Genomic DNA, 22,541 nt, shown 5'->3' on the forward strand with positions numbered 1-22,541 from the left:
AACCCCTTGTGCTGTCAGAGATCCCCAAACAGCTCCCCAACCTGAAAGACTTGCATCTGTTGTGATCACAGTCCAGGTTGGCCGAACAAAAGAAGCCCCTTGAAATAAACGCTGGTGATTTAACCACCACATCAGAGAGTGTTGAACATTGGGATTTAAGGATATTAATTGTGATATCTTTGTATAATCCCTGCACCATTGATTCAGCATACAAAGCTGAAGAGGTCTCATGTGAAAACGCGCAAAGGGGATCGCGTCCGATGCTGCAGGCATGAGACCTAAAACTTCCATGCACATAGCCACTGAAGGGAATGACTGAGACTGAAGGTGCCGGCAGGCTTCAACCAATTTTAAACGTCTCTTGTCTGTTAGAGACAGAGTCATGGACACTGAATCTATCTGGAAGCCTAAAAAGGTGACCTTTGTCTGAGGAATCAAGAAACTCTTTGTTAAATTGATCCTCCAACCATGTTTCCGAAGGAACAACACTAGTTGATTCGTGTGAGATTCTGCAGAACGTAAAGACTGAGCTAGTACCAAAATATCGTCCAAATAATGAAAAACCGAAATACCCTGTTCTCTGATTACTGAGAGTAGGGCACCCAGAACCTTTGAAAAGATTCTTGGAGCTGTTGCTAGACCAAATGGAAGAGCAACAAATTGGTAATGCTTGTCTAGAAAAGAGAATCTCAGAAACTGATAATGTTCTGGATGAATCGGAATATGAAGGTATGCATCCTGCAAGTCTATTGTGGACATATAATGTCCTTGCTGAACAAAAGGCAGAATAGTCCTTATAGTCACCATCTTGAAAGTTGGTACTCTTACATAACGATTCAAAATTTTCAGATCCAGCACTGGTCTGAATAAATTTTCCTTCTTTGGGACAATGAATAGATTTAAATAAAACCCCAAACCTTGTTCCAGAAGAGGAACTGGCATGATTACCCCTGAAGACTCCAGGTCTGAAACACACTTCAGGAAAGCCTGAGCTTTTACTGGATTTACTTGGATACGTGAGAGAAAAAAATCTTCTCACAGGAGGTCTTACTCTGAATCCTATTCGATACCCTTGAGAGACAATGCTCTGAAACCATTGATTTTGAACAGATTTTATCAAATATCCTTGAAAAACCTTAATCTGCCCCCCCTACCAGTTGAGCTGGAATGAGGGCCCCACCTTCATTCGGACTTAGGGGCTGACTTTGGTTTCCTAAAAGGCTTGGATTTATTCCAATTTGAGGAAGGTTTCCAATTGGAGGCAGATTCCTTGGGGGAAGGATTGAGTTTTTGTTCCTTATTCTGACGAAAGGAACGAAAACGGTTAGAAGCCTTAGATTTACCCTTAGGTTTTTTATCCTGAGGCAGAAAAACTCCCTTTCCCCCAGTAACAGTTGAAATAATAGAATCCAACTGAGAACCAAATAAATTATTACCTTGGAAAGAAACAGATAGTAATCTAGATTTAGATGTCATATCAGCATTCCAGGATTTAAGCCACAAAGCTCTTCTAGCTAAAATAGCTAAAGACATGGATCTAACAGCAATTTTGATAATATCAAAAATAGCATCACAAATAAAATGATTAGCATATTGCAGTAAGCGAATAATGCTAGATAAGTCAGAATCCAATTCCTGTTGCGCTAAATTCTCCAACAAAAAAGTTGATGCAGTCGCAACATCAGCCAAAGAAAATGCAGGTCTGAGAAGATGACTAAATAGGCCTTCCTTAGATAAGATTCAAGCTTCCTATCTAAAGGATCCTTTTAAAGGAAGTACTATCTTCCATAGGAATAGTGGTACGTTTAGCAAAAGTAGAAATAGCCCCATCAACTTTGGGGATCTTTTCCCAAAACTCTATAGATTTTGCTGGTAAAGGATACAATTTTTTAAACCTTGAAGAAGGAATAAAAGAAGTACCTGGCTTATTCCATTCCTTAGAAATCATATCAGAAATACCCTCAGGAATGAGAAAAACACCTGGAGAAACCACAGGAGGTTTAAAAACAGCATTTAAACGTTTATTAGACTGAACGTCAAGAGGACTGGTTACCTCAATATCCAAAGTAATTAACACTTCTTTTAATAAAGAACGCATATACTCTATTTTAAATAAATAAGTAGATTTGTCAGTGTCAATGTCTGAGGAAGGATCTTCTGAATCAGATAGATCCTCATCAGAAGAGGATAAATTACTATGTTGTTGGTCATTTGAAATTTCATCAACTAAATGAGAAGTTTTAAAAGACCTTTTACGTTTATTTGAAGGTGGAAATGCAGACAAAGCCTTCAGAATAGAATCAGAAACAAATTCTTTAAAATTTACAGGTATATCATGCACATTAGAAGTTGAAGGAACTGCAACTGGCAATGTACTATTACTGATGGATACACTATCTGCATGTAAAAGTTTATCATGACAACTATTACAAATGACATTCGGCGAGATAATTTCTACAATTTTACAACAAATGCACTTAGCTTTGGTAGAACCGATGTCAGGCAGCAATGTTCCAGTAGAAACGTCTGAGGCAGGATCAGGTTGAGACATCTTGCAAAATGTAAGATAAAAAACAACATATAAAGCAAAATTATCTATTTCCTTATATGACAGTTTTAGGAATGGGAAAAAATGCAAATAGCATAGCCCTCTGATAGAGAAAAAAGCAAGAGGCAAACATCAATGGGGTATAGAAATAATGAAAAAATTTGGCGCCAAGTATGACGCACAATGTAACTAAACTTTTTTGGCGCCAAAAAATAACCGGAAATGACACACTCGCGTCACTAATGACGCAACCGTGTGAAAGGTCTCGGCGTCAAGTATGACGCCGGAAATGACGAACTTGCGTCATAGACGTACTTATTTGCGCCAAAAAAAAATTTGCACCAAGAATGAAGCAATAAAGTTTAGCATTTGTTGCACCCGCGGGCCTAATACCGCCCGCAATTTGAAAGAAGTAGTCAATTGAAAAAAAGACTAAACCCTAGGTAAGAAATAAATTTCATTTTAAAAAGATGTTTATATTCCCCAAATATGAAACTGACAGTCTGCAGAAGGAAATACATGAACCTGACTCATGGCAAATATAAGTACAATACATATATTTATAACTTTATATAAATGCATAAAGTGCCAAACCATAGCTGAGGTGTCTTAAGAAATAAAAAACATACTTACCAAAAGACACCCATCCACATATAACAGATAGCCAAACCAGTACTAAAACAGTTATTAGTAGAGGTAATGGTAAATTGAGAGTGTATCGTCGATCTGAAAAGGGAGGTAGGAGATTAATCTCTACTACCGATAACAGAGAACCTATGAAATTGTATTCAATAAGTGATACTCCATTCACGTCCCTCTGACATTCGCTGTACTCTGAGAGGAATCGGGCTTCAACAATGCTGAGAAGCGCATATCAACGTAGAAATCTTAGCACAAACTTACTTCACCACCTATATAGGAGGCAAAGTTTGTAAAACTGAATTGTGGGTGCGGTGAGGGGTGTATTTATAGGCATTTTGAGGTTTGTGAAACTTTGCCCCTCCTGGTAGGATTGTATATCCCATATGTCACTAGCTCATGGACTCTTGCCAATTACATGAAATAAAAGGAGTATCAGAAACTGATTCCTGTAACAAAATACAGTGGAGTCATTATGTTTCATTTTTATAATACAATTAAAGTATGCAATGACACCATACAGAAATAGTATAGAAAAAAAAAATGGTAGAGAGCTACACATATGCTTAAACACCCCTCAGACACCCATATTATTCCTCAATATGTATAAGCAACTGTCCCTTTAACAGAATGATGCAATCCAATATAGCCCCCTGTATAGGTATTCACCCCCCTCCTGGGTACAGAAAAAACGCTGGGAAACTGTGCCTAGCCCAGCTGAAAATAAATTATGTCTGGAGAAGCTCAGGTTAGTGGAAAAAGCCCAGGAACGTTGGATTAGGCCATAAAATGTTACATTTAATACTAAGCTGCATATTACAGTATATAAAAATGCATCTAAGCGGACAATAAATAGGATAAATCATTACCTTAAAAAAACAAAATACTGCAAATTTGATTCTGCTTGGGGACTACATAACATACCACTGGAATTATGAGTTAAGGTTTAAGGTCACCTATGTTTGCAGGGCAACCATGTCCATTTTAAGTATAGAAGTAAATATATATTGTATTGATCACATTTTAAAGCACATTAAACACGTTACTTTTGTCTAAAAACAAGAGAGGCTGAAGAACTAATTCTGCAAATCAAGTAGCTGGTTTAGGCAATTTGCAGCAATTTAAAACGCAGGTTGCAGATTTAGTATTTTGGCCTCTCTAGAAAGTGTGGACAAAGTACAATTTTTTTTTTTTTAACACAAAACAAGATGTGTTTAAAAGGGACAGCAAAGTCAAAAGTAAACTTTCAAGATTCAGAAAGAACATGCAATTTGAAACAACTTTCCAATTTACTTCTGTTATCAAATTTGCTTCATTCTCTCTGTATCTTTTATTGAAGAATAAAACTAGGTAGGCGCATAAGGCTCAGGAGTGTGCAAGTGTCTTTAGTACTCTATGTCAGCCGTATTTGCAACATTACTTGTAGCTTTGTTATACAAGGTTGCAAAATGCTGCATACAATTATAAACAACTTTCTAATTTACTTCTATTATCTATTTTGCTTCATTCTCTTGATATTCTTTGCTTAAAAGCATATCTAGATATGCTTAGTAGCTGATGATTGGTAGCTGCACATAGATGCCTCCTGTGATTGGTTCACCATGTGCATTGCTATTTCTTCATTAAAGTATATCTAAAGAATGAAGCAAATTAGGTAATAGGAGTAAATTGGAATGTTGTTTAACCCCTTAATGACCGAGGACGTGCAGGGTACGTCCTCTAAAAAAAGGCAGTTAACGCCTGAGGACGTACCCTGCACGTCCTCAGTCTGGAAAGCAGCTGGAAGCGATCCTGCTCGCTTCCAGCTGCTTTCCGGTTATTGCAGTGATGCCTCGACATCGAGGCATCCTGCAATAACACTTTCTGGCCATCCGATGCAGAGAGAGACACTCTGTGGCCCTCTCTGCACCGGACATCGATGGCCGGTATCGTTGGTGGGTGGGAGCCGACTTGGGAGGCGGGTGGGCGGCCATCGGTGTGATCTGGAAGGTGGAGGGGGGCGGGATCGGGGGCGGAGCCTTCGGGGCGCGCACGGGCGTGCGCGCGTGCACGGTGGGTGGGGGGGGGGCGCGTGCACGGGGCGGGAGCGGGTGGGAACCGCTACACTACAGAAAAAAAGTAAAGAGTAAAGTGTATTAAAAAATGAAATAAACATTTTAAAAAAAAAGCATTTAAGCGATCTGGAAGGGGTGGGGGGTTGGTATTGGGGGGGGGGGAAGCTACACTACAGAAAAAGGAAATTTTTTTAATAAAAACACATATTTTCACTAAAATGGGTACTGGCAGACAGCTGCCAGTACCCAAGATGGCGCACATTAAGTCAGAGGGGGAGGGTTAGAGAGCTGTTGGGTGGGGGATCAGTGAGGTTGGGGGCTAAGGGGGATCCTACACAGAAGCATATGTAAATATGCTAAAACAAAATGCACAAATTTTCCTTTTATTTTAGTACTGGCAGAGTTTCTGCCAGTACTTAAGATGGCGGGGACATTTGTGGGGTAGGGGAGGGAAGAGAGATGTTTGGGAGGGATCAGGGGGTCTGATGTTTCAGGTGGGAGGCTGATCTCTACACTAAAGCTAAAATTAACCCTGCAAGCTCCCTACAAGCTACCTAATTAACCCCTTCACTGCTAGCCATAATACACGTGTGATGCGCAGCGCCATTTAGCAGCATTCTAATTACCAAAAAGCAACGCCAAAGTCATATATGTCTGCTATTTCTGAACAAAGGGGATCCCAGAGAAGCATTTACAACCATTTGTGCCATAATTGCACAAGCTGTTTGTAAATGATTTCAGTGACAAACCTAAAATTGTGAAAAATGTAATGTTTTTTTTAATTTGATCGCATTTGGCGGTGAAATGGTGGCATGAAATATACCAAAATGGGCCTAGATCAATACTTGGGGTTGTCTACTACACTACACTAAAGCTAAAAATACCCCAAAAAGCTCCTTACATGCTCCCTAATTAACCCCTTCACTGCTGGGCATAATACACGTGTGGTGCGCAGTGGCATTTAGCGGCCTTCTAATTACCAAAAAGCAATGCCAAAGCCATATATGTCTGCTATTTCTGAACAAAGGGGATCCCAGAGAAGAATTTACAACCATTTATGCCATAATTGCACAAGCAGTTTGTAAATAATTTCAGTGAGAAACTGAAAGTTTGTGAAAAAATTTGTGAAAAAGTGAACAATTTTTTGTATTTGATCGCATTTGGCGGTGAAATGGTGGCATGAAATATACCAAAATGGGCCTAGATCAATACTTTGGGATGTCTTCTAAAAAAAAATATATATATGTCAATGGATATTCAGGGATTCCTGAAAGATATCAGTGTCCCAATGTAACTAGCGCTAATTTTGAAAAAAATATGTTTTGAAAATAGCAAAGTGCTACTTGTATTTATGGCCCTATAAGTTACAAAAAAAGCAAAGAAGATGTAAACATTGGGTATTTCTAAACTCAGGACAAAATTTAGAAACTATTTAGCATGGGTGTTTTTTGGTGGTTGTAGATATGTAACAGATTTTGGGGTTCAAAGTTAGAAAAAGTGTGTTTTTTTCCATTTTTCCTCATATTTTATAATTTTTTTTATAGTAAATGATAAGATATGATGAAAATAATGGTATTTTTAGAAAGTCCATTTAATGGCGAGAAAAACGGTATATAATATGTGTGGGTACAGTAAATGAGTAAGAGGAAAATTTCAGCTAAACACAAACACTGCAGAAATGTAAAAATAGCCTTGGTCCCAAACGGACAGAAAATGGAAAAGTGCTCTGGTCACTAAGGGGTTAAAATTGTATTCTCTACCTTAATCATGAAAGAAAATGTTTGGGTATAGTGTCCTCTTAATTTTTACTTTACTGCCCCTTTAACGTTCATTTACGTGATCATATTTTGCATTATGACTTTCAGTGCCAAAGGTACCCAATAAAAGGATATGAAACCCAAACATTTTCTTTTGTGATTCAGACAGCACACATCATTTTTAAAAAAAGTTTTTAATTTACTTTTTTTTTAAATCTAATTTTGTTCCCATGTTTTTCTTTGTTGAAGAGATACTTAGGTATGTGTTTGGAGCACTCCTGAGCTTATTATCTCTGCTTTTCAACAAAAGCTACCAAGAGAATGAAGAAAATGTGATACTAGAAGTATATTAGAAAGTTATTTATAATTGCATGCTCTATCTGAATCATGAAAGAAAAATGTTGGGTTTCACATCCCTATAACTGACATAAAATAGACAACTTTATTCTTACCTTCCCACACCCAAACACTTTTGTCACGGCTGCAGGTTGCCAAAAGGCTTCCAGAAGGTGCCCAAGCTACAGATTTCACTTCATTCTCATGTCCCTCCAAGGTAGTGACACACTGCAGCAAGGAAAAAGAAGACAGCACTTTCATTTAAACATTTTATAGTGTTTAAAGTGACACAAGCGCATGTCATTTAATTAACCGGTGTTAAAATATGACAGATTTCCCTCTACTTTCGATGCAAAAATAGGAACTACCCATCTGTATTCTCAATAAATCTGAGATTTTATAAAATATTCTGTTACGTGCGAAATAATATATAAATCATTTAATATAAATTCATCACTTACTTCAAAATCTCCATCTTTCTTCATCCAAATGCAAGTTGTGGCATCAAAGCTGGCAGATGCCAGGTAATTTCCGCAGGGTGACCAGGCTACTTTACGTACTGTACGTTGATGTCCTTCGCCGAGGACTGACTTACAAACCCATGTGTCTCCTGGCAAAAGAGGAAGAGGGAGTCATCTTAGACAAGAAAATAAAACGGATATGATTAAGATGTGACGTAATTTTACTACTAATTTTTTAACCAAAACTAATAAAAATAAATAAATAATTTTCAGCATACATTTACGAACACAACACTAATTTTTACATTACTGATCCTAGTTATGTGCTCAAAGGGACAGGAAACTCCAACATTTTATTTCATGATTTGGATAGCACATACCAATTTACTTCTATTATAAAATTTGCTTCATTCTTTTATCCTTTGATGAAGGAACAGCATTGCACCACTGGCAGGTAGCTGAACACATCAAGTTAGCCAATCACAAGAGACAAATTTGTGCAGGCACCGATCTGCAGCTATCTCCCACTAGCGTAGGATATGTGGGTATTCTTTTTCACCAAGGGATACCAAGAGAACAACGCACATTTGAAAATAGAACTGAATTTAAAAGGGTCTTAAAATTACATGCAAGTCAGAGCACAGCCGCTCAGGCTTCCGTGTTGCAGGACAACGTGGTGTCGTTTGGGCGATGACCTCATCAGAGAGAGCCTGCTGTAAACATAGCCATCCAGAGAACGCTGAGAGAATACTGTATGCTAAGCGCAAGGTGCAAAGCCAAAGGGGAGCAGGAACCAACCGCTCAAAATATCAAAAACAAAAACAATGGCTGCACATCAGGTCTGTAATTCACATGTAGGTTTATTGTAAAAATAATACCCAGACAGACATGGACAGTTGAATAGTCTGACGCGTTTCGCACCCCCTAGTGGCGCTTAATCATAGACTCAGTAGTGAGCGAAACGCGTCAGCCTATTCAACTGTCCATGTCTGTCTGGGTCTTATTTTTACAATAAACCTACATGTGAATTACAGACCTGATGTGCAGCCATTGTTTTTGTTTCTTAAAATTACATGCTCTATCTGAATCATGCAAGTTTAATTTTGACTTCACTATCCCTTTAAAGAGATACTGTAATGTAAAATGTATTTTCCCTTAAAGTGTTCCCAGTGATAGATTTTACCTGCTGGGGTGTATTAAACTGTTTACAAATAGTTAATTTGCCTTTATTCTGTGTTTTGAAACAGCTGCTTTTAAAACTGCCGCCTATACTGAAAATGGCAGTACTGCAGTATTGGTGATAGAAAAGCTACGTAAACCCCCCAGTCACTTTTTCAACTTTCTCAGCAGCGTACGTTACTCTCACTCCTAAAGCAGGGAAGGATAATCTCCTTCCAGAGTCATACAGACCAATTTCTTTGTTGAACTCGGACTACAAAATTCTGGCGGAGCACCTTAAATTTATTTACATGAGGATCAGACGGGAATGATGTTTGCTCGTACCTCAGCAGTCAATGTGCATCGGGTCCTGCAGGTAATCCTACATTTTTGGAACAGGAGACTGGGTGCAGCGCTGCCGGAAGCCTTCCTGCTGTCCTTGGACACAGAGAAGGCCTTTGATAGGGTTGAGTGGGAACACCTCTTTTTCACTATGCTCAAAACATAATTTATGTAAGAACTTACCTGATAAATTCATTTCTTTCATATTAGCAAGAGTCCATGAGCTAGTGACGTATGGGATATACATTCCTACCAGGAGGGGCAAAGTTTCCCAAACCTCAAAATGCCTATAAATACACCCCTCACCACACCCACAATTCAGTTTAACGAATAGCCAAGAAGTAGGGTGATAAAAAAGGAGCGAAAGCATCAAAATAAGGAATTGGAATAATTGTGCTTTATACAAAAAAATCATAACCACCACAAAAAAGGGTGGGCCTCATGGACTCTTGCTAATATGAAAGAAATTAATTTATCAGGTAAGTTCTTACATAAATTAGGTTTTCTTTCATGTAATTAGCAAGAGTCCATGAGCTAGTGACGTATGGGATAATAAATACCCAAGATGTGGAACTTCCACGCAAGAGTCACTAGAGAGGGAGGGATAAAATAAAGACAGCCAATTCTGCTGAAAAATAATAATCCACAACCCAAAACAAAAGTTTAAATAAAAACTGAAATTATAAGCAGAAGAATCAAACTGAAACAGCTGCCTGAAGTACTTTTCTACCAAAAACTGCTTCAGAAGAAGAAACACATCAAAATGGTAGAATTTAGTAAAAGTATGCAAAGAAGACCAAGTTGCTGCTTTGCAAATCTGATCAACAGAAGCTTCATTCCTAAACGCCCAGGAAGTAGAAACTGACCTAGTAGAATGAGCCGTAATTCTTTGAGGCGGGGATTTACCCGACTCCACATAAGCATGATGAATCAAAGACTTTAACCAAGACGCCAAAGAAATGGCGGAGGCCTTCTGACCTTTTCTGGACCCAGAAAAGATAACAAATAGACTAGAAGTCTTTCTAAAATCTTTAGTAGCTTCAACATAATATTTCAAAGCTCTTACTACATCCAAAGAATGTAAAGATCTCTCCTTAGAATTCGTAGGATTAGGACACAAAGAAGGAACAACAATTTCTCTACTAATGTTGTTAGAATTCACAACCTTAGGTAAAAATTTAAATGAAGTCCGCAACACTGCCTTATCCTGATGAAAAATCAGAAAAGGAGATTCACAAGAAAGAGCAGATAACTCAGAAACTCTTCTAGCAGAAGAGATGGCCAAAAGGAACAGAACTTTCCAAGAAAGTAATTTAATGTCCAGAGAATGCATAGGTTCAAACGGAGGGGTTTGTAAAGCCCTCAGAACCAAATTAAGACTCCAAGGAGGAGAGATTGATTTAATGACAGGTTTGATACGAACCAAAGCCTGTACAAAACAAAGAATATCAGGAAGATGAGCAATCTTTCTATGAAAAAGAACAGAAAGAGCAGAAATTTGTCCTTTCAAGGAACTTGCAGACAAACCTTTATCCAAACCATCCTGAAGAAACTGTAAAATTCTAGGAATTCTAAAAGAATGCCAGGAGAATTTGTGAGAAGAACACCAAGAAATGTAAGTCTTCCAGACTCGATAATAAATCCTCCTAGACACAGATTTACGAGCCTGTAACATAGTATTAATTACTGTTCAAGCGTTCAATTTCCATACCTTCAAATTTAATGATTTGAGATCCTGATGGAAAAAAGGGCCTTGAGATAGAAAGTCTGGTCTTAACGGAAGAGTCCACGGTTGGCAACTGGCCATCCGAATGAGATCCGCATACCAAAACCTGTGAGGCCATGCTGAAGCCACCAGCAGTACAAACGAACGTTCCATTAGAATTTTGGAAATCACTTTTGGAAGAAGAACTAGAGGCGGAAAGATATAGGCAGGATGATAATTCCAAGGAAGCAACAACGCGTCCACTGCCTCCGCCTGAGGATCCCTGGATCTGGACAGATACCTGGGAAGTTTCTTGTTTAGATGAGAGGCCATCAGATCTATTTCTGGAAGTCCCCAGATTTGAACAATCTGAAGAAATACCTCTGGGTGAAGGGACCATTCGCCCGGATGTAACGTCTGGCAACTGAGATAATCCGCTTCCCAATTGTCTACACCTGGGATGTGAACCGCAGAGATTAGACAGGAGCTGGATTCCGCCCATACAAGTATCCGAGATACTTCTTTCATAGCCTGAGGACTGTGAGTCCCACCCTGATGATTGACATATGCCACGGTTGTGACATTGTCTGTCTGAAAACAAATAAACGATTCTCTCTTCAGAAGAGGCCAGAACTGAAGAGCTCTGAAAATCGCACGGAGTTCCAAAATGTTGATTGGTAATCTCGCCTTCTGAGATTCCCAAACCCCCTGCGCTGTCAGAGATCCCCATACAGCTCCCCAACCTGACAGACTCGCATCTGTTGAGATCACAGTCCAGGTTGGACGAACAAAAGAAGCCCCTTGGACTAAACGATGGTGATCTATCCACCATGTCAGAGAGTGTCGTACATTGGGATTTAAGGATATTAATTGTGATATCTTTGTATAATCCCTGCACCATTGGTTCAGCATACAAAGCTGAAGAGGTCGCATGTGAAAACGAGCAAAGGGGATCGCGTCCGATGCAGCAGTCATGAGACCAAGAATTTCCATGCATAAAGCTACCGAAGGGAATGATTGAGACTGAAGGTTTCGACAAGCAGAAACCAATTTCAGACGTCTCTTTTCTGTTAGAGACAAGGTCATGGACACTGAATCTATTTGAAAACCCAAAAAGGTTACCTTTGTCTGAGGAATCAACGAACTCTTTGGTAAATTTATCCTCCAACCATGTCTTTGAAGAAACGACACAAGTTGATTTGTATGAGATTCTGCAGAATGTGAAGACTGAGCAAGTACCAAGATATCGTCCAAATAAGGAAATACCGCAATACCCTGTTCTCTGATTACAGAGAGAAGGGCACCGAGAACCTTTGAAAAGATCCTTGGAGCTGTTGCTAGGCCAAACGGAAGGGCCACAAACTGGTAATGCTTGTCTAGAAAAGAGAATCTCAGAAACTGAAAGTGATCTGGATGAATCGGAATATGAAGATATGCATCCTGTAAATCTATTGTGGACATATAATGCCCTTGCTGAACAAAAGGCAGAATAGTCCTTATAGTTACCATTTTGAATGTTGGTATCCTTACATAACGATTCAATATCTTTAAATCCAGAACTGGTCTGAAGGAATTCTCCTTCTTTGGTACAATTAATAGATTTGAGTAAAACCCCAGACCCTGCTCCAGAACTGGAACTGGCATAATTACTCCAGCCAACTCGAGATCTGAAACACATTTCAGAAATGCCTGAGCCTTCACTGGATTTATTGGAATGCGAGAGAGAAAAAATCTCTTCGCAGACGGCCTTACCTTGAAACCTATTCTGTACCCTTGTGAAACAATGCTCTGAATCCAAAGACTGTGAATCGAATTGATCCAAATGTCTTTGAAAAAACATAACCTGCCCCCTACCAGCTGTGCTGGAATGAGGGCCGCACCTTCATGTGGACTTGGGAGCTGGTTTTGACTTTCTAAAAGGCTTGGATTTATTCCAGATTGGAGAAGGTTTCCAAACAGAAACCGTTCCTTTAGGGGAAGGGTCAGGCTTCTGTTCCTTATTCTGACGAAAGGAACGAAAACGATTAGCAGCCCTATATTTACCTTTAGATTTTTTTGTCCTGAGGCAAAAAAGTTCCTTTCCCCCCGGTAACAGTTGAAATAATAGAATCCAACTGGGAACCAAATAACTTATTACCTTGGAAAGAAAGAGAAAGCAAAGTTGACTTAGAAGACATATCTGCATTCCAAGTTTTAAGCCATAAAGCTCTTCTAGCTAAAATAGCTAAAGACATATACCTGACATCAACTCTAATGATATCAAAGATGGCATCACAAATAAAGTTATTAGCATGTTGAAGAAGTTTAACAATGCTATGAGCATTATGGTCTGATACTTGTTGTGCTAAAGCCTCCAACCAAAAAGTGGAAGCGGCAGAAACATCAACCAAAGAAATAGCAGGCCTAAGAAGATTACCTGAACATAAATAAGCTTTCCTTAGAAAGGATTCAATCTTCCTATCTAAAGGATCCTTAAAGGAAGTACTATCTGCTGTAGGAATAGTAGTACGATTAGCAAGAGTAGAGATAGCCCCATCAACTTTAGGGATTTTGTCCCAAAACTCTAATCTGTCAGATGGCACAGGATACAATTTCTTAAACCTTTGAGAAGGAGTAAAAAAAGTACCCAGATTATTCCATTCCCTAGAAATTACTTCAGAAATAGCATCAGGAACAGGAAAAACTTCTGGAATAACTATAGGAGGTTTAAAAAACGAATTTAAACGCTTAGTAGATTTAGTATCAAGAGGACTAGAATCCTCCATCTCTAATGCGATTAAAACTTCTTTAAGTAAAGAGCGAATAAATTCCATTTTAAATAAATATGAAGATTTATCAGTGTCAATATCTGAGACAGAATCCTCTGAACCAGAAATATCCTCATCAGAAACAGACAAATCAGAATGATGACGGTCATTTAAAAATTCATCTGAAAAATGAGAAGTTTTAAAAGACCTTTTACGTTTACTGGAAGGAGGAATAACAGACATAGCCTTCCTAATAGATTTAGAAACAAATTCTTTTATATTAACAGGAACATCCTGAGTATTAGATTTGAAGGAACAGCAACAGGTAATGGTATATTACTAATGGAAATACTATCTGCATTAGCAAGCTTATCATGACATTCATCACAAACTACAGCCGGAGGAACAGTTACCACAAGTTTACAACAAATGCACTTAACTTTGGTAGAACCAGCATCAGGCAGCGTCTTTCCAGAAGTAGATTCTGATCCAGGGTCAATGTGAGACATCTTGCAATATGTAAAAGAAAAACAACATATAAAGCAAAATTTATCAAATTCCTTAAATGACAGTTTCAGGAATGGGAAAAAATGCCAATGAACAAGCCTCTAGCAACCAGAAGCAATGAAGAATGAGACTGAAATAATATGAAAAAAAGGTGGAGACAAGAATGACGCCCACATTTTTTAGCGCCAAAAAAGACGCCCACATTATTGGCGCCTAAAAAATGTTGGCGCCAAGAATGACGCCACATCCGGTGACGCCGACATTTTTGGCGCAAAACGTCAAAAAAATTACGCAAACATGAACAACTCAAAAATGACAAACAGAATTTTTAGCGCCAAAAAAGTCTGCGCCAAGAATGACGCAATAAATTGAAGCATTTTCAGCCCCCGCGAGCCTAACAGCCCACAGGGAAAAAAGTCAATTGAAACAATTTTTAAGGTAAGAAAAAAATGATTATTCATATGCATTATCCCAAATAATGAAACTGACTGTCTGAAATAAGGAATATTGATCATCCTGAATCATGGCAAATATAAGTTTAAAGACATATATTTAGAACTTTATAAATAAAGTGCCCAACCATAGCTTAGAGTGTCACAAAAAATAAGACTTACTTACCCCAGGACACTCATCTACATATAGTAGATAGCCAAACCAGTACTGAAACGAGAATCAGTAGAGGTAATGGTACATAAGAGTATATCGTCGATCTGAAAAAGGGAGGTAAGAGATGAATCTCTACGACCGATAACAGAGAACCTATGAAATAGATCCCGTAGAAGGAGACCATTGAATTCAAATAGGCAATACTCTCTTCACATCCCTCTGACATTCACTGCACACTGAGAGGAAAACCGGGCTCCAGCCTGCTGCGAAGCGCATATCAACGTAGAATCTAGCACAAACTTACTTCACCACCTCCACGGGAGGCAAAGTTTGTAAAACTGAATTGTGGGTGTGGTGAGGGGTGTATTTATAGGCATTTTGAGGTTTGGGAAACTTTGCCCCTCCTGGTAGGAATGTATATCCCATACGTCACTAGCTCATGGACTCTTGCTAATTACATGAAAGAAATTTAACTTTTCAAGTCTCTTTTTTATAATTTATTCAGATCCTCTATAAACACACCAAGAGCCAACATCTGTGTTAACAATATATTATCTCCCAATGTAAATTTACAACAGGGCCTCAGACAGGGATGTCCCCTATCCCCTCTACTTCTTAACGTGGCCCTAGAACCTTCAGCAATCAAACTTCAACAATCCTTTCCTGGTATTGATGTTGCAGGAGCCCCCCATCACCCTGCTCTCTATGCAGATGATATGCTGCTATTTGTCCAAGACCCGAAAACTCATGTTACTCCTATTTTGAGTAGGACTTTGGCGTCTTCTCGGGCTACAAAGTTAATATGCAGAAATCCGAGATTCTATGGTTACATTGGGATGACAAGATAGATCATAAGTATCCTTTCACGAAAGCTACAACAAGCTCTATGCTACTAACATCACTCCCCTATGTACTTAACTCTGCAGCTTGATGAGAAGCTGGAAATCACTCCCAGTATCGCTAGCAGGACGGATAGGTCTTCTTAAGATGGTTGTCCTACCTCGCATACTATATCCAATGCTTATGTTACCCCTCCTCCTAACTAAAGCTGATGTGGAATCATTGAACTCTGCAACGAGATACTTTTTATGGAGAAGTGGCAAACGTGTGTCAGCAGATAAATTGATTATGGGCTATTTTAATGGCGGTCGATCCCTCCCACACTTTAAATTATACAACTGGGCAGCTTTGATTTGCCTGGTCCTTGACTGGCAAGTAGGCACTCAACACTTTTATAGACATAGCCTGGAAAGATCAGTTTTAGATGGTATCTCTTTGGCTTATCTTCCACATATGTCCAATTTCAAAAGCGTTAAAACTGTAGGTCTGAATCTACTCTATAGAGACACGCTGTGGGCTTGGCAACAGGCACATCGATTTCTGACAAAGTCTTGCTACTCTTCTATATACTTACCTATTGATGGTAACCCTGACTTTCCTGCGGGATCAGAGAAAAAGCCATTCCGACAATGGGAAAACTTAGGCCTAAACTCTGTGGGCTTGTTTATAGACCCACTGACAAGCTCAATCAACATTTGCCTCCCTACAAAGAGAATATAATCTCCCGAATACTCATTTTTATGCATATCTTCAACTACGCCATTATGTGGGGACATTGGTTAGAGACAACCCTAATTTTTGGGATGGATAGTCGTTTTGGCTCACACAAACACTGCTTAAAATGGGCAGATTTTCTGGAAATATATCAAGATCTTTTACAAAAGCGATTACAATAGTTACAACCAACGCTCCTAGCTGGATGGGAAAGGAAAGGTATACAGGGGATTACGTGGATAGTGGCTCGGGAAGGATTAGAAAAAACAAGGAAGGCCACCTTATCTAGAACACTCAGGGAAATCCAGACTCAACTCATACACAGGGCATATCTAACGCCAAAAGGAATGGCCAAATGGGCCACTGATTAGCCCAACAAATGTGCTCTGTAGAATCCCCCAATCTATTGCATTATATGTGGACATACCCAGTGGTAAACCGGTTTTTTTGGATTATATGTGGACATGCCCATTAGTAAACCAGTTTTGGAGCAAAATCCAGTATTGGATTAAAAAGAGGTTAAACATTCCAATTATTTTGCAACCAAATAATATCTGTTTTATGCATTGGGATGCACAGTATAGACAGTTTTATTCCATACTAAGTTTAATAATCCTAATGGTCAGGAAATGTATCTTTAAACGGTGGATTTTCCTGCTTCCTGAATGTGTTAAAATGACAGCTGTTCGGGGCGGAGTGTGCAGGCGTCCGTGATGGCTGCACCTCGCTGAAGTTCTCTGCAGGGACTAGCAGAAAACCGCTACTGCTCAAGCCCATCACCCCTTCAGACTCTCAAGAAGTCAGGGGAACCTTCGGAACACTCATTGATCCTGTTTATCGCTCCATATCCTCTACTGGATCAGTTACGATCCCTCCTGGAGCTCCCATTGCACGCACGATGTTTGCCTGCATGTAATAGGCCGCAGCCTGACTAATAGAAGTGCACAGATTGCGCAAAAATCGCCTGCTTAAGGCGGCCCTCCAGAGCGGATACTAGAAGTTTAAGGGCTATACCGCTTCATTACAAGCGCTCCCATTACGCGCTAAAGCCCAGGTTCCATTCAGCTTCCACTGTCAGCCGCACTACCACAGGGTCGATCTATGGTCTTCCTATGACCCGACTGCATGAATCTATAAAAGGCAGACAAGTACCTCCAGCTTCTGAAAAAGTAAGTCTGGTTTGATACACAGAATCTACATCCATTTAAGCAACACACATAAGTGCAAAATGAAGTAGCAGAATGGCCTAATCACATAATGTAAACTGAAGCTTCACCTTTCAAAGCTTTCTCCACGTTAGCTGGGTTCCATTGGCCATGTAATATTCCTCTGGATTAGGTGACTTTAGCACCTCAAGTATGTAAGTGGGGAACTGAGGCTTCAACATAACCCTGAATGCTTTAGAGACATATCTCCTTTTTCACTTGATCTTTAATGGACATTCAGAGGCATTTCTTTATAGCAGAGATCCAAGACTACCAGATATACAAATTTTCTACAGCTGCGATTCAAACTGTGGATAACAGACATCACTCAAGCCGAGTAACCTAGAAAGCATTTCTCTAATTAATACTTTAATTGGATGGCTACCTGCTCAACTTGGAGTATACAGCTCACCTATCTCAAGGTCCCCCTCCTCCTCTCACCAGCTGAATACTCCACTTGTCATACACCACCCTCAGGAAATATATAACCCATGGACACTTGGCGAGGTACTGCAATGGCGCAACGCAGGGCATTAACAGACAAACTCCTAAAAGCTATCTCTACAGGGCCAGGTTCCGCCAACACCTTCTATAAACAATTTGATAAGAAAAAGACCACAGATCCCTCCATAACAGAGGGTGAGGACGAGGCTATGGCTGACTGCACTGACAACGCACAACAAATACTCTCTACAGACTCCACTTCACCACCCACTGATGGCCCTGTTACACTAAAGATTATGGAAGGCCTTATTTCACAGGTTAAATCATGTATACGTGAGGAGTGTGCCGATCTAAAGCAAGAAATTAACTAATTACGTTTTAGAGTTGAAACCATTGAAGATGATAGAGAGGAGCTTGTCAAGGACATGACTGATATAGCGCAAAAAATACAGCATCAACAAACCATGATTTCAGATCTTGAATCCAAAATCGATGATATAGAAAATCGCACGAGGCGCAATAACCTCCGTATCAGGGGTGTGGCCGAAATAGTAACTGGCGACACCATTCAACATTATCTCTAAGAACTATTTCAGTCTCTAGCTATAGCTAATTCAATAGTAACAGCCCATCGCACATTACGCCCTAAACCGGGTGAGAACTAACAGCCTAGAGATACTGTAATCTGCTTCCAAATCTTCAAGGACAGAGATAAAATACTCAATTTTGCTAGACAGCAACACAATTTCTCCTACCTAGGATCACGGATCTAAGTCTTCCAAGATCTATCTACCAGAACTCTGCAGAAACGTAGAGACTTCATCTCCATAACCTTACATCTCAGGATACAGAAGATCCCCTATAGGTGAGGGTTCCCAGCATCACTTCAAGTCCTCAGAAATGGGAAAAGGCTAGAATGTAAAGACCCACAAGATACTGCCTCTTTTTGTGAACTCCTTGGAATCCCTCCATCTCCAAAGTCTGCCACTACAACAATTCCTAAACCTCAAAGAAGCACCTGGTCGAAGGTGGTGAACAAACATCCCAAGAAGAAACAACCTCCCTAGCCTCAGACCCCCTAGAAAACACCTGAAATGTTCCTTAGGGTCAACTTCACAACTTTTCTACAGTCTATAGATCCCATAACCAATGGACATAGATACATGAGTTACTAAAGATTTTCACTTTACTCACATCCAGTCTACAGACGTTGTAATAGTTTTTACCTATAGTTGCCTTATGCACTTCTACATCACTATATATGTTTACTGTTAATAACATATTAGTTTTACTTCTGTTTGCAGTGGCACTATAGTTCACACTAAGTAATCAACCAGTACTTGCTGTATATGAAACCTTATGTAACGTTTTTTGAATATGTAATCCTGAATATCTTGAATATTATGTATGTAATATGTTTTTTTCCAGAAGTTTTGTTTAGTTGAGCCAGTGGTGGGTTTTCACAAACCATGCTTAGCCCCCACTCGCACTTTCTAACTTTTTCTCTCCTAGTTACTCCCCCTTCCTCCCTTTCCCTATAGAGATACTCCTTTATTTTGCAGTTAACTGTACCACAAATAGTAAGTCCCCTCTTTATTCTTCGGCCTCTTTTAGGCCACTAACTCCCTATCTCCTTACTTTCCCCTTCTCTTCTCTTTGGGGAAACAGACTACCCTTACCCCTGACCACTCCCGACATCACAGCCAAATCCTCTACTCTCATCCTCTCTCCAACCACCTGGACATTGTAAATTCCACACAAACACAATATGAATAGCCCAACACCTTCAAACATTTTTACTATAGCTACACAGAATGTCAAAGGCTTCCTTTCCCCAGAAAAACGATCTATAGCCTTTCACGACCTCCATAAGAAACAAATAGACATCCTCCTCTTACAGTAAACTCATTTTAAGAAGTCCAAAGAACCCAAACTCCCAACGTTCCACTACAACCAACATTTCCTTAGCTCAGGTCCCGATAGGAAAAATGGCGTTAGTATGTCTTTTAAAAAAGGAATTTCGTTTGAACTCCTGCAAAAATATTCTGACCCTGAGGGCAGATACTAATCATAGTGGGCTTGCTCTATGGCAGGCTACTTACAGTAGCCAATCTTTATGCACCCAATCGCCCCACACCCTCCTTCTTTCGCAAGGTCCTTAACCAGCTAATTGATATAGCTAAGGACCCTATCTTCCTAGGAGGCGACTTCAACTTTCCCACCAACCCAAACCTAGACACCTCCACAGGGAAGTCATACATGAATCACAGACAAATTAAGGCAAACTGGACAGTAATACAATCCCTCCCACTTTTCAACACATGGTGTATTACTCATAAGACCACCAAAGATAATACCTTCTCCCACCCACAACATACACCGTCTGGATTACATCCTATGTGACCAGTCCACTTTAAAGTAAATGTAAAGTTATCACAACTCAGCCACGCAGTAAGATAGATGTTTTAAAAATAACCCTAGTTTAATTCATTATTTATGTTAAATATTAAAATAATGCTGTTTTTTACCTTTTAAACAGCATACGATCAACTTCTTTCCTCCGCCAGCCATTTTGTCTATATGATTGACAGGCGAGTCTGATTCATTAATCCAATTATCGTTTTCCCCCCCTGGGGCGTTCAGCCCACTCTCAGCAACGCCACGCGATTGTTATGCACATGCGTTAAGCCTAAATAACGCTGTTGATTCTAAATGCACGTTCACGAGACGCGCATGCTCCGTATGCTTCATTTTTCAAACTTGGATACAAAATACAATTGTACATTGATTGCCGTCAGAGTAAGTGCTAAATCTTGTTACATAGCGTATCTATGCAAAAAAATTATTAAAAGGGACACTGAACCCAAAATTTTTATTTTGTGATTCAGATAGAGCATGAAATTTTAAGCAACTTTCTAATTTACTCCTATTATCAAATTTTCTTCATTCTCTTGCTATCTTTATTTAAATTGCAAGAATCTAAGTTTAGATGCCGGCCCATTTTTGGTGAACAACCTGGGTTGTTCTTGCTGATTGGTGGGTAAATTCATCCACCAATACAAAAGTTCTGTCCAGAGTCCTGAACCAAAAAAAAGCTTAGATGCATTCCTTTTCAAATAAAGGTAGCAAGAAAACGAAGAAAAATTGATAATAGGAGTAAATTAGAAAGTTGCTTAAAATTGCATGCTCTATCTGAATCACGAAAGAAAAAAATTAGGTTCAGTGTCCCTTTAATAATTATTCAATTTCGTTAAAACTATTTAGCAGACAATGATTGGCGCATGCGCAGTTTGAATCAACATCGTGAACGTGCTTTGGAGATACATAGAGAGTGGGTGGGAACGCAGAAGACGTCACACAAGATTACACGGAAGTAGCGGTTGGGAGGAGTCGGCTGCAAGATGGTAAAGATTTTAAGCAACTTAAACTCCTTCAAGTGGTCCCTGAAACCTTTACATTGCCCAAATTGGAAATTAAATGACTTTCTCTTCTCTGACCCACAAATAATAACCGACATCACTGAAAAAACGAACAAATGTTTCCCCTTAAACAGACCCACCGACACATCCGCGACCAATAATTGGGAAGCCTATAAGTGCTTCATAAGGGGCAAACTCATAAAACATACCAAAAGACAGCGCCAACAAAGAGCAACCTTTTACAATTCCCTTACTACTAATCTGACACAAGCTGAAGGCGCCCATAAAAGCAACCCTCGGTCCAGCCAACTCTACACTGACTTGCAACAAGCTAGAGAAGACATGAACACATACCTTACAAAATGCGCACACTTACGCTCTATCACACCGCAAGCTAAATTCTTTGTTGAAAGCAATAAACCGAGGCGCATGCTAGCCAGATCCCTCAAACAAAAAGAGGTTCAAAACTTTTATAAAAAACATAACAGATCCCTCAGGTCAAACAGTTTCTCATAGAACATCTATTGTCAACAACTTTGCTAAATATTATACTTCCCTTTACAAAATACAATCTCCAGACCCCATTTCCAAGACGCATCTAATCAACGATTACCTAGCACAGATCGAACTCCCGTATCTATCGGCAGAGGATTCCTCCTCCCTAGACCAGCCTTTTCATATGCAAGAAATTCTAGCTGCTATAAAAGCTCTTCACAAAAATACAACAAGTCCAGAAAAGGTAGCATAAATCAGCAGAATATTTATTCCGGCAAAAAAAAGTGTCAAAAGACATAGCAACGTTTCGGTAATGTTACCTTAATCATGCCATACAAACAAGTGTTACAATTCACCTTATATACACTGGTACCACTAGAGGGCGCAATTACATTAGAAAATATTACACTCTAGCACATTTTGATACATTGTATTAAATACTTAGATATGCTAAATTAACAGGGCAATTTTTCACTAGATTTTGATCAGATACAGTTAAAAATAATCATCCTCTGAGATGAAAGTGAAAAAAAAATAGATTATAACATGTTTACAAAAAGATTG

The 22,541-nt window shown here is 39.4% G+C and overlaps 1 protein-coding gene across 1 annotated transcript in view; it reads right to left on the reverse strand.

The window, feature by feature from the left end:
• Positions 1 to 22,541, reverse strand: part of CIAO1 (cytosolic iron-sulfur assembly component 1) — a 98,818-nt gene that overhangs the window by 18,897 nt on the left and 57,380 nt on the right. The window contains exons 3-4 of the mRNA XM_053718183.1: positions 7,796 to 7,944; positions 7,451 to 7,562 (exon numbers count right to left, since the gene is read on the reverse strand). Coding sequence (XP_053574158.1) covers positions 7,451 to 7,562; positions 7,796 to 7,944 — 261 coding nt within the window. The remainder of the gene's footprint in view (positions 1 to 7,450; positions 7,563 to 7,795; positions 7,945 to 22,541) is intronic.

Source organism: Bombina bombina, chromosome 6 (genome assembly GCF_027579735.1).
Source record: "Bombina bombina isolate aBomBom1 chromosome 6, aBomBom1.pri, whole genome shotgun sequence".
NCBI lineage: Eukaryota > Metazoa > Chordata > Amphibia > Anura > Bombinatoridae > Bombina > Bombina bombina.